At 44.3% G+C, this 12,433-nt stretch overlaps 1 protein-coding gene and 1 pseudogene across 1 annotated transcript; one reads left to right on the forward strand and one right to left on the reverse strand.

The window, feature by feature from the left end:
• Positions 1 to 269: 269 nt before the first annotated feature.
• On the reverse strand, positions 270 to 8,887 carry LOC148666591 (uncharacterized). The gene is made up of 8 exons (XM_088632920.1): positions 8,873 to 8,887; positions 8,632 to 8,727; positions 8,253 to 8,486; positions 7,972 to 8,131; positions 7,421 to 7,480; positions 6,307 to 6,339; positions 6,132 to 6,158; positions 270 to 1,072 (listed from the first exon to the last, which is right to left on the reverse strand). Exons 1-8 carry the CDS (start codon positions 8,885 to 8,887, stop codon positions 510 to 512), a joined length of 1,188 nt encoding a protein of 395 aa, XP_088489046.1. The 3' UTR covers positions 270 to 509.
• On the forward strand, positions 8,886 to 10,825 carry LOC148666592 (uncharacterized; annotated as a pseudogene).
• Positions 10,826 to 12,433: the final 1,608 nt, after the last annotated feature.

The raw sequence follows: 12,433 nt of genomic DNA on the forward strand, positions 1-12,433 counted from the left end.
CCTGTCAGTGTGGGATACTCCCTTCAGACTAAAGAGACTCGGTTCCTCCAGTCTGTCAGTGTGGGACACCCCCTTCAGACTGAAGAGAAACAGCATTTCATTGTATAAACTTCTTTTTTTTCTTCTCTTTTCAGCATGGAATAAACCTGTACTTGTTATGTACTATATGAAACAACAGCGTCCATTACAACCCATTACACGTGCAGGAGAAGTTAACACAGATTGCATTTTTAAAAGCTTATTTTAAAATAAATGTAAAAACAGTAGGGTTTCTAGAGATATTGTATATTAAAGTCAGGAGTACAGCAGGCTGGTAGCGTGGTATATCTCCCTCTCCCGTACATGTTATTTTTCCCTGTTTCAAACTTTTTTTAAATGTTTAAACATGACACAACATCGTCATTTCTAAAATTACTATTAGATTTATGACATAATCTCACTACCCGTCACTAAACCCGTCTGCCAGTATGAGCAGTGCGAAAGAGAGCTGGGAGAGAGTCAGTCTGTATTCATGAGTCAGTAACGGGTTTAATCTCCACACTGACAGCAGGCAGCAGCTCAAGGTCTTTATCTGAATCCCAGGTACAGAAGACAGGATAGATCTTCTCCCCCTGAGTGAAGACCATGTCAGTGAAAGTGTAGAGATGAGCTCTGGACTCCACTGTGTAAAAGGAGACTTTCCTTTCCTCAAAATCCACACACACCCCCAGCTTCCTGGGCCGCAGACTGAGGGGGAGGTGGGTCCGAGGGTCAGTGAGAGCAGATAAATCAAAAGGCTTAGAGTGCAAACTCCAGTATCTCAACATCCAGTAACCCTTCTCAGGGGAGAATCTGAAATCTCCTTTACTCCGTACAGACTCTCTGGTCACTCCTATTATCCAGTATCGATTCACCTCCACCTCCCAGTAGTGTCTCCCTGAGGTGAAGGCCTCCCTGCTCATGACACAGCGCCAGTAATCAAATCTGTGAGGATTGTGAGAGAGACTCTTCCTCTGTCCCCGTCTCACTCTCTTCTTATCCTCAGACAGGCTGAGCTCACAGTGAGCTGTATCAGGGTCCAGAGTCACAGCAGCTGGGGAATAAAACAGCAAACATCACAACAGGCTCCTGCCGATTACATTACAACTCAACTCAATTATACTGTGAAATGTCTTTGTCCCCCAAACACACCAAGAGAGAAAAACAAGTAAATTAATAATTACTTCTCTTCCCTTCATGTGAAATTACATATTTTGTAATTGTTTCACTAAGTATTACACGTGCAAGTGATGCTTAGGACAAGAGTGGAAACTACAGCCCTGAAGCCGATATGACAACGTCTTCTGCTGATATTTCACACTCATTCTGTGTAGAACAGGACAAAGTGTCAAACACTGACTTATTCCACAGGAGAGTCTATCAGTCTGAAAACACAGACACCCTCTAGATCAGTGGTTCTCAAAATATGGTACATGTACCACAAGTGGTACGCGGAGCGTCACTAGGTGTTACACCATATGACCCTGGAACTTTGTTTTCCAACTGAAAAATTGGGACGGGTTTTCACATTTTCTATTTTAATAAAATTAGTTTGTGTCAAATACGGCGCCTATGTACTACGATACAGCACGTGTTAATACTTGATTGGACACAAGAGCTATTCTAAACCATTGTATAGGAGTGCGTGCTATGAACGTAAGTGACCAGTTGTATTTTTAAAAAGTTATCTCCAGCAAATAGGGAGGTAGGAGAATGTATGTGATTTTGGAACAATGCCAAACTTGTAAGCACAAGAGAGTGTGATAGATATCAGAAAAATATTTAAGAACTGTTCTAGGTTAATTTGAGAAAAATACACAGAGTGTCTCTGTGTTTCGCTCCCATGCGCATGAAATAAGAACTTCTTTTAACTTCTGAGATGCATCCCTGAACCAGGGAAAAATGCAAGCTTGCAGATTGCCCCAAACTATTTTTGAAGAACCTTATTTACCACTGGGAAAAGAGCTGACACGTATTGTCTGTGGAGAAAAAGCTGCTAAACAGCTCGACCTTCTGCCCCCTGCGAAAGACAATCACTCGTAGAATTATTGATATGGCGGATGATATCAAAAGATGAGCAGATGCTTTTCACTGCAATATTTCAGCTTCTGAATGAATTTATCGAAGAGAATGGCGTCAGTTGGATGAAATGCATCTGAGTTTGTATAGACGGTGCTAGAGCGATGACAAGCCGACACAGCGGTGTAGTTAGAGATGTTGTTCTAGATATGAAGTGGACGCACTGCAGCCTTGGCCGTCAAGAAAATGCCTGTGGATTTAAAATCTGTTAGACTTTGTTGTGAATTGTATCAAGGCTCAAAAATGACTTCACATCTGCTTTGCTCAACTAAACAGTCTCACCCCTCTCAATGAAATGGTGCTTTTTTTATACTTTATTTTTAATTGTTGTTGTTCCTGTTGTCATTTTGCAAAGAGCTTTGAGAAGCCACCTTTAAAGGCGCTATATCAAATAACCTTTATGATAATATTTATTATAAGTGTATGTGAGTGTGTGTGTGTGCACGTGCGCTCATGTTGGTCATTGAGATTTTCTGGGGTTCCTATGAGATGATGACTTGTAGGTGGTACTTGGATGCTTTGGTTTAATCAGGGGTGGTACTTGGTCCAAAAAGGTTGAGAACCACTGCTCTGGATCACTCCTGTTTGAAATGAGGTCTCCAATATCATAGGCGAACACCCCAATACACACTCACTCTGGTGGGACTAATGAAATAATATTGACACTCCAGTGTCATTCTTAGTGAAACATGCCACTGGGTTTCTTAATGACCAGGACCATGTGAGAACACCAGCTGAGAACACGTGTCTGAGCTGCTCTGAGGAAAACAGGCCACAGAGACACTGACTGATTTCATGTCATTGAAACACTGTCAGTAAAGAGAGATCAGAATTAATTACCCCCCTGTTCTGAGAGGAGGGCAATTCTCAGCTTAATACTCAACTGCCACTTCCTTTCACAGTGCTGGCATGAGTAACTGAAATTTACAGAACCTTATTAGCACCACGGAGATAAGGTATTTATTGTGGTTAGATAAGATAGTATTGTGTTTGAATGCAGCAGTTAATTTGTGAACAATATTGTCTACTATTTTAATTTGGTATTATATATGCAATGATACTGTCCTGTGTAAAGTAGCATTGACTCTAACAACAGAAGAATATGGTCACACTCCTCTTTCTGGAAAAAAAAAATAATTTAAAAGAGGATGTGTTCTGTCTTTTGTACACATGAAGTACAGCATTGTGTCAGTGAGTGTTCCTGGGTTAAATGTGTGTCGTTCTTACCATTTCTGTGACAAGTAGAACTGACACAGCTTTCCAAACATCTGTTACTCTTGATGTGAAACTGCAGAAACATGTCCTGTACGGGGTGTTTGCTCACTCTTTAAACACTGAACAGAATACATTTACGATGACTTATCCCTCCTATTGTCTTCCTGTCACTGTTACTGTTGGTCCCATTAAACATGAAGCCAGCAATAGACAAACTGTATAACTGGTTGTGTGTTGTCCTGGAATTCTTTTCTTTGCCACGTCCTCTGCAGCCAGAGGGCGCTCCTTCTCTGTCCTGTCTCTCATTTCCGGTTCTCTGCTGTCCTTCCGGTGTTTCTCTCTCTCTGGGGCTATATATTTCTGGGTCTTTAATTCTGCCTTGGCTCAGCATTGACGTTCGGATGTCCTGAGAGCTGCATAGCACCAGTTCCCCCCACGTCCGCTACCTGAGGACATAGGTTTCTTTACCGCATTCCCTGAACAGCTGAGCCCGGGCTAACCTCCGTCTCGCTGCTACGCATAGGGTCTTTTCGCTCTCCTGTCATTCCACGGTTCGTCCTTTCCGACATCTGTGACATTCTTTTTGTCTGTCATTCCCCTATCTCTTTACATTCATCTGCACAAAATACGCAGAAATACTGTTTTTTCATCCTTCAAATTACACCTCTCCTGCATTTTATTGTGTAATTCCCAATTCAAGTGTATTTGATGTCTACATACTGCGGTCTAAAAGCTTTTGAGGTTTTTCTGCTTGAAGATTTAACGGGTGACCAACGATAACCTAAGACATTCTTATTTTGATAGGAAACGAAGAACAACCAAAAGACACCCAAAAAAGTCTCCACAGCTGAAATGCTGTGTTTCTTCTCTTTTCAGCAGGAATAGACCTTTACTTATTCCTTTGCAGCCTAGGCATGCTGACACATCTCCTTACTTGAACTACTAAATGTGAATTTATTACCCTTGGCCTATAAATAGTTCCTCAATTCAAACAAAAACAAAATGTTTGAGAACCACTGCCCTAGGAATAGTCCCTCAATTCAAATTAAATATCCCCAACTATTATAGTAGCGTTTTTTTCACACATACATTCTTAGACACACAGTCACTGTGTCACTCTTTGAAGATAAAGTCCTGTCTGACATGGAAACACAGGAGCTAAATTTACTCCTCCTGCCCTGTGAAGACAAACCCAAATCTGAGGTAAAAACCCCAGTCTTCACTGACAATATTGATTAATGAACGGATGTTGAAATTACTGATCTATTCTGAGTCAATCACACCACTGAGTCTCTTACTGAACCCACATCATTGTAGCCTGTCTCAGTAGAGCTCACAGCTCTCAGATGTATTCTCCAGCCCAAGAAACAGACTCCTTACTGACAGATAAACACCCCAACATCTCTTTCTATGACTACTAAGTCATCTGATGGTGAAGAATCTCAGACTCTGGAAGAGAAACAGTCCACTAAATCTCTTTCTAACTGGACCTGAGAGCTCTGTCAGGATACACCGATATGCCTTCTGTCCTGGGAAGAGCCCTTCATTCCCAGATAATTACCCCCTGACTGAGAGGCATCTGCCCCAGACCCCTTTGTAACCAGACAGGTGTGGTGACACCAAACCATTAACTTCAAATTACAGCTTTCAGTAAACACATGATGTTAAAATGTGCACATCTGAGTGTCCTGTAATTAATTCTGGCAGAGGGAACCCCTCTGGGCTCCCAGATTTTCTACTGGTCCCCTTTCAGAGAAGCCTGCACAGTCCACTGTTCAGACATTCTTCCCAAAGAGACTTTCACTCTTCAGATTAGCTCTTCCTCCTTCAGCCAAACTCAGGAAGTCAGAACAGGAGAGTTCCTCTCAGGTACTCCATGTCTTACAGATACTATAATCACAAACAGAGACACCCTAGTGTGCTGAACTCATATTAACCCTTTACACCAAGTTTACCATCTTCATCTTAATCTTAATCTTAATCAGTACCAGTCACCTCCTATAATGAGACACTGGAGCAGAAACACCAGAATATTCTATCACAATGATTCTGAGCTGAAAATCACTATAAGACCCTCCTTCTCACAACAAATTAAGAAGATGCACTCTCTCCCAATATAAACGGATAAATGTGATTGAGTTTTCCTTTCACTCTAATTGTCCAGATAGAACAAGCCCTGACTCTGACCCATCAGCCCGGTCGGCATGTGAAGTAGCCATTTCGCAGACAAGGAAGAGGCCTACAGGCCCCAGAGGAGCCCCTGTACCAGAGTCAAACTGCTGCCTCTCGCAAGAGGCTGTATGTTTGTGAAGCTGCAGGGGAAGAGTACTGTCATTATACCATCTTTTAACAGTCTTTCTCCTCAGGATTTGAATGGCTTGTTATTATGAGACTGGCTCTGCACCTGATTCATTCCTCCTGGTATTTCACAGTTATTCCCAAATCCGGGATCACTGGTTCTGCCACATTCAGTCTGTAGACCCTCATTCAGGAGTAAGCAGAGACCAGAGCACATGGCCTTCAGGGAAAATTAGTTTCCTACACTGTCAGTCCCTCCAGGAGAGACTCATACTAGCCAATAGACTGAAACACAGGATGGAAATAGAAATTCCCACCATGAAACTTTGATTGATCTTCACAGCCCACTGAGATTATATGTAGGATGATACAGAAACATGAAAATGAAATACATCTCCTTCTGTATACAAACCAGGAATGACTTCCTCACACTAAAGAGACCTTCTGGAATCAAAAACTCAATAACCACAGACACTAGAGCTTAAAACAGCATCTCTGTCATCAAGAAGAGACAGACTTACCTGCAGCACTGCACAACCACTGCCATTCTGAAACACAGAGATACAGACACTGTGAATCACAGTCACACACTGGAACATAGACATACAGACACTGTGAATCACACTCACACTCTGGTAATAAAATGTCAGTACAATCAGTGTTGTCAGTCAGCAGATTTTCACAGAGTGTACGTACGTGATTTAGGGATAGGGGCTCGCTTCACAGGATCTGCAGATAGAGAGCAGATTTTTACTGTATTAATACCTACAGAGACCAGTATCACTGACTGAGTGACCTGTACCCACAGTGACCAATATCCCTCAGTCAGTGATACTGGTCACTGTAGGTATAGGTCACTCAGTCAGTGGTACAGGTCACTGTGACTACAGGTCACTCAGACAGTGTTATTGGTCACTCTGAGTACAGGTCACTCAGTCAGTGATACTGGACACTGTGGATACAGGTCACTCAGTCAGTGAGTGTTACTGGTGACCTATACCCACAGTGACCAGTATCACTGACTGAGATACATAGATGTTCTGCTCACTGGTAACACTGCCACTCTGGACATCAGCTGGACAGTGAGAGGTGTCAATGATCCTATGATGTTATGATGTTGATGTTTCTTTATTAGCCCAATACAATTTCTTGCATTAGGAATTCATCTTTTCGCATACCCCAGCTTTTCTCCATGGAGACACAGTCACACAGACAGGGAGAGAAGCTTGGGGTCAGAGCGCAGGGTCTGCCATTGTACGGCGCCCCTGGAGCAGTTAGGGTTAAGGGCCTTGCTCAGCGGCCCAACTGAGTAGGATTCCTCTGCCGGCCGCGGGATTTGAACCGGCAACCATTCCAGTCACAGGCGCAGATCCTTAGCCACAGAGCCACCGCTCCGCCCAAGCTACTTGGATCCTGTCCAAGCTACTGGCCAGCAGACTGAGGACCGTCCTGCCCCACATCATCAAATGCGACCAGACGTGTGGGGTGGAACAGCGATCCGTCAGCTGAAACCTCCAGCTCATGAAGCATGACATAGCCATGTAGGATGAAGCTATTTAAAGAGGTAGCCAGGTGGGGTTTCTACACGACAAAAGTGCACTAGACAGGACAGAGGGCTCTGTACAGGGGCTGAAGAAAACCCAGAAAAACCTGTCTCTTAGTGCTCCTCTTCAGAAATGGACAATTGCAGTTTCAGAGCCAGGACTGCATCCAGTGGTAACACCCAGGAGGCTTGGAGGGGCTCTTATTGTGTGTTTGAACCAGCCTCACTGACCACTTCAGGGGGGAGCTGTTGTGAAAACATACTCACAGTGTAAAAGTTCTGCTCTTGACCCAGGCTCTGGAGTCAGCAGACTGTAGACTTCAGTCACTGGGGAGACACAAAGAGAAATGTCTCATCAGGGCTGCAGTAACAGAGTAACAGGAATGACAGTTGTTCTGATTCACTTGGGCTGTAGATTCTATTGTAACTGGACTGATCTACTGTACTGGGATTGTAGCTCCTATTGTAACAGGACTGATCTACTGTGCTGGAACTATAGCTGTTATTGTAAGAGGTCTGTTGTACCATACTGAGACTGCAGCCCCTATTGTAACAGGACTGTTCTACTATACTGGGACTGTAGCTCATATTAAAACATTCCTGTCGAACTATATACAGCACAATATAACAATACAGTTACTGTCATAAAGATTTGTGAGACTAAAACTTTTAAGATATTTTACTGAGAATTTGAATCATTGACAGATAAGCTGCACTGATAAATTCAGTCACTGCACAGAAAATCCAGTAACAATATAAGAGAAAAACAGGAAATATGTAAGATATTCAGAAAGACATCAGTGTGGTTCTCCACTAACCTGTCGTGGAAATCTTTATTGATTCCTTCTTGCAGATGTCCTCCAGTCCATCTCTCAGTGCAGAGACAGCTCTCCTCACTGGCTCAGGAGAAAAGTGTGGACTGACAGGGATACTGGGTGAGTCTCCAGCTCCACGAGGGACACAGACAGACTGGAAATTCTGCAGCAGGGAAGAGGGAGGAGTTTCCAGTCAAACACAACACACATTCCTGGGGAGAAGCCAGGAGCAGCTCTGTGTGAGAGACACCCTTCCGTGCAGAGTCACAGAGCAGTGATGTTACCTGGAGGAAATGGATGTGATCCTCTGTGTGTGAGAGCTGGTTCAGCTCAGCGTCTCTCCTCTTCAGCTCAGTGATCTCCTTCTCCAGTCGCTCTAGAAGTCCTTCAGCCTGACTCACGGCAGCCCTCTCTTGAGCTCTGATCAACTCTGTGACCTCAGAGCGTGTTCTCTCAATGGAGCGGATCAGCTCAGTAAAGATCCTGTCAGTGTCCTGTACTGCTGTGTGTGCAGAGCTCTGAGGGAGGAGTCACACAGTGGATTATTACACAGGAAAACACTCAAACTACATTATTCTGTATGCTGTGTTTTCTAAGGGTACTGTCCAATATCCAGCTGTGGAAATGTGTGCCAGTGTGTCCACTGCTCTGGTCAATACCCACTCTGAGTGACTCTACAGCCTGTCTCAGCTCCTGCAGCTCCTTCTCTCTCTCCTGGATTCTCTGCTGGGTTTGTGTCTGTGTCGCCCCCAGCTGCTTCTGTGGAGAAACAGAGACACTCAGGACATTTCTGCTGTAAAAGAATCACATCACAGAGACACCCCTTACAGTCACCCTGGAAAATTCACACTCTGTATCCCTGATGTCTTATCCACATGAGATGTGTTTCTTGGTCCTATCTGACAAGCTCCTTTTTCATGTCTAATCTACACCAGCAGCGTGTGCAGCGCAGCAGAGCATGAGCCTCCACCTCCTGCTCGAGTTTTACACCTCACACCTGGGTCTGCACATCTGTATGTGAAGTGAAATATAAAAACACAGAAATTATATCTGAAACACAATCTAGAGCATTCAGTTTTCTTTCTAACAGCTCAATATTATGTCCTGACTGCTCTCTGCACCTCAAAACAGGATTTCAGCAGTGCTGATGAGCCCAGTAGCTGCTAGTTTCAGGATGGCCCAGGGCCAAAAGGTATACCGTGTCCCGTGTTGAAGATATAAAGTCCAGCTTTGAATTGTTTCTGCCAAAGGCTATTGTAAGGACAGTCCTAGATATGACAAACCTGGAGGGGAGACGTGTGCATAGTGATAGCTGGAGGGAGGTGGTCTGGTAGACTCTCAACCATACGTGGGTCTGTTGATTCTCTCTGGCATATACAGATCAAGGAATGAGGCCACCACCAGCTGATAGCATGCCGAGTCTGGTCGGGCCATTTTTCGGGCTACTATGTCAATCCTTTCATATTCTCTCAAGAGCCATTCGCTTTGACAAGCGGGACACAAGACCTGCTCGACGTCAACGAGACGAACTCGCTGCACTGGAGATGTCTGGGACAAGTGGGTTGAGCGCCTGCCACTCATTTACAGTCGTGGCCCGGAAGTCACTGTGGATGAGCGCCTGGTCCCCCTCCGAGGTCGCTGTTGTCAGGACTGCCAGTCATCAGAGATCAACCCACAAACCACAAACCACAAACCACAAACCAGTTCCAGCAGCGGACTAATTATAACACCCCCACTGCACGTGTTAAACCATCACCAACCGCTGTACCGTTCTGCACTCAGCTCTATTTAAACCCTCTAAACTGTCTACTTGCTGCTCGCTATTGACTTCTGTCCTAGAGAGCTCCTACCTTGCTCCTTTTTTGGAAACCTCTTGTACGACTACTTTTGGCTTTTTGAACTTACCTTTGCTCTTGACCACGAACTCGCCTGTCGATTCAGATTGGGCACTTGTGTTGTTTATGCCTCTACTCTCTCTCTCGTCTGCATAGGATCCTACTACTTCGTCACGTGGACTCGTTACAGCTGTCCTTCCCAACAATACATGTCGAGTAAACCAGGCAAATGTGGCATAAAGATCTGGGCAGCTCTACCTCCCCAGCAGCTGCCCCCCGACAAAAGAACAGACAAAAGGAAGAGGTGCCAGCTCTGTGCCCCAAGGGGTGTAAAAACCAGCATCGTACACCACAAATATAGGCACACGCCATCATTACCCACTGCATTCATGTGCGTGAACACACAAACACACACAAATGTCACTGTTCATTTTATCTAAAAGGCTTGTTGAATTTGTGATGTTTGCAAAATAAAGGGTCATTTGAAATTTGTGACTCTGTCTTTTCATTGTAGATAACATCATATGGTCAGTTGTGACTGGAAACATAACAGAAGTAAATATGTGGCACCTTGCAAAATTTGAAATGGTTTCAAAACTAGTATCTTGGCTAAACCTTGACATAATCTAGTCTTTGATAATCACTCAACATGTTTTCCTCAGGTCTTTACTGTAGTCAAAAAAACACATAAATTGTACTTATTTTACTCAAAAATGAGTAGCATAACTTCAGGTAAATTAGGTCTATATACCATAAGTTCCAAAAAGAAGTGCAGAACTTGTGATAATGACTAGGAATGAAGTTGTAACTTAATAAATATTTATAATTACTTAATAAACAATAAAATTGGAAACCCATCACCAATAGAAAGCTGTCTTTTACATGGGCTGAAGGGGTGTTAGGGTGGTAAGGAAGCACCAATGACATGCACTTGTGAGGCCAGGAGTTCCTAATCGAGTTAATGCTACTTTAACGCTCTGTAACTTTGACTACTGTAATGCTCCGCTCGGTAGGGTATCTAAACCCAGACTGAACAAATTTCAGCATGTCCAGAATTTGGCAGCCAGAGTCTTCACCAGGTCTAGTGCAAGTGATCCCATTACTCCTGTCCTGGAGTCCCTGCACTGGCTTCCTATCAGGTTTCGTGTCGACTTCAAAGTCCTCATGCTCCCCTAAAAGTCTCTGCATGGCTTGACACCCCAGTACCTGCCAGAGTTACTATCATCCTACTCGCCACCTCACAACCTTCACTCTTCTAATTCTGGTCTCCTGTCTGCAGCCCAGAGCTCTGGAATTCTATCCCTATGGATATCATAGAGTCACCTTCCCTGAGCTTTTGTATGGTGAGTGAACTGGCGCACTCTAGCTGCCGTCACATCATCCAAGTGGGGCTGCACATTGGTGGAAGTGGAAGGGAGTCACCACTACCTGTAAAGCACTTTCAGATGAGTGTCCAGAAAAGTGCTATATAAGTGTAAGAAGTTAATTCATGAGTTAGGAGACAACAGACTGACTCAAGGTGATTGCACATAAAACATCTAAAGTGTGTCAAGATTGTCTCTCATTTTGTACGTAATAAAGGCATGCAAAACTATCTCATGTCTGCCAATCATTGCTTCATCATAATTACAATGTTTAATATTCAAGATGTAAATGGGTGTTGGTTCTCACCAGAGCAGATGACTCCTGCGTCCTGTCCATGAGAGCACCCTGCTCTCCCCCATGAAGAGACAGTGCAGTGTGAGAGACGGCTCTCATTGCCCCGGCACTCAAACACATCAGCCCTTACTGGTCCACTGCCCTGTCCAAACCAGGCCTGTCCTGGTGCTGCTACAGCCTCCCCACAGCCCAGCTGCTGGCAGAGAACACTGGCATCTCTCAGGTCCCAGTACAGGTCACACACTGTCCCCCATTTACTGTCGTACTGCAACTCCACTCGGCCAGAGCAGGAGTCTGAGCCGTTTGCCAGCCTGAACCCTGTGTATCCTGCACACAGGACAGGGATTATAGTTAGGAATTGTGCAGTACTTACACACACTCTTCACACTTACACAAACCAATACTGTCCTACAAGTACCTGAACGTGTTGAATTCCAATTTAATTATTTTATTCATTAGCAAAAGTGGCAATTTAAAGTTTAATTAATTTACTGTTAATAAGAAGATTGGTGTAGTGAATCTTCATGGTTAAACACCAACCCCCAGTGCTGACACAGTTATTGTAGCAATCATCAGTTTCTCTTTTAAACTTCAGTTTTGAGCTCCATTAAAGACAGAATTAAATAAATTATCCTCCTCTTACCAAAACACTCCAGTCCCACATCGTTCTCATGGGTGCAGCTCTGTGTCTTTGTGGAGGACTTTGGACAGAAGAACAGGTGCGATTCACTTCCCTGGCACTGGAGCTCCTCTGTCCAGACCTGTCACTCCCCCTTCCCGAAATGAGCCCCCTTCAGCACCTGTGAGGGAACCCCACAGTCCAGCTCTCGACAGACAACTTCTGCATCCTGCCAGTCAAAGTCAGAGTCACACACTGAGCCCCAGGTCTCTCCGTGCTGCACTTCCAGTCTCCCAGAGCAGAGATCACTGCCTCCAACCACTCTGACCCCTCGATGAGCTGGAATTTCAGA

This window comes from Lepisosteus platostomus, chromosome 5, assembly GCF_059453375.1.
Source record: "Lepisosteus platostomus isolate fLepPlt1 chromosome 5, fLepPlt1.hap1, whole genome shotgun sequence".
NCBI classification, from domain to species: Eukaryota; Metazoa; Chordata; class Actinopteri; order Semionotiformes; family Lepisosteidae; genus Lepisosteus; species Lepisosteus platostomus.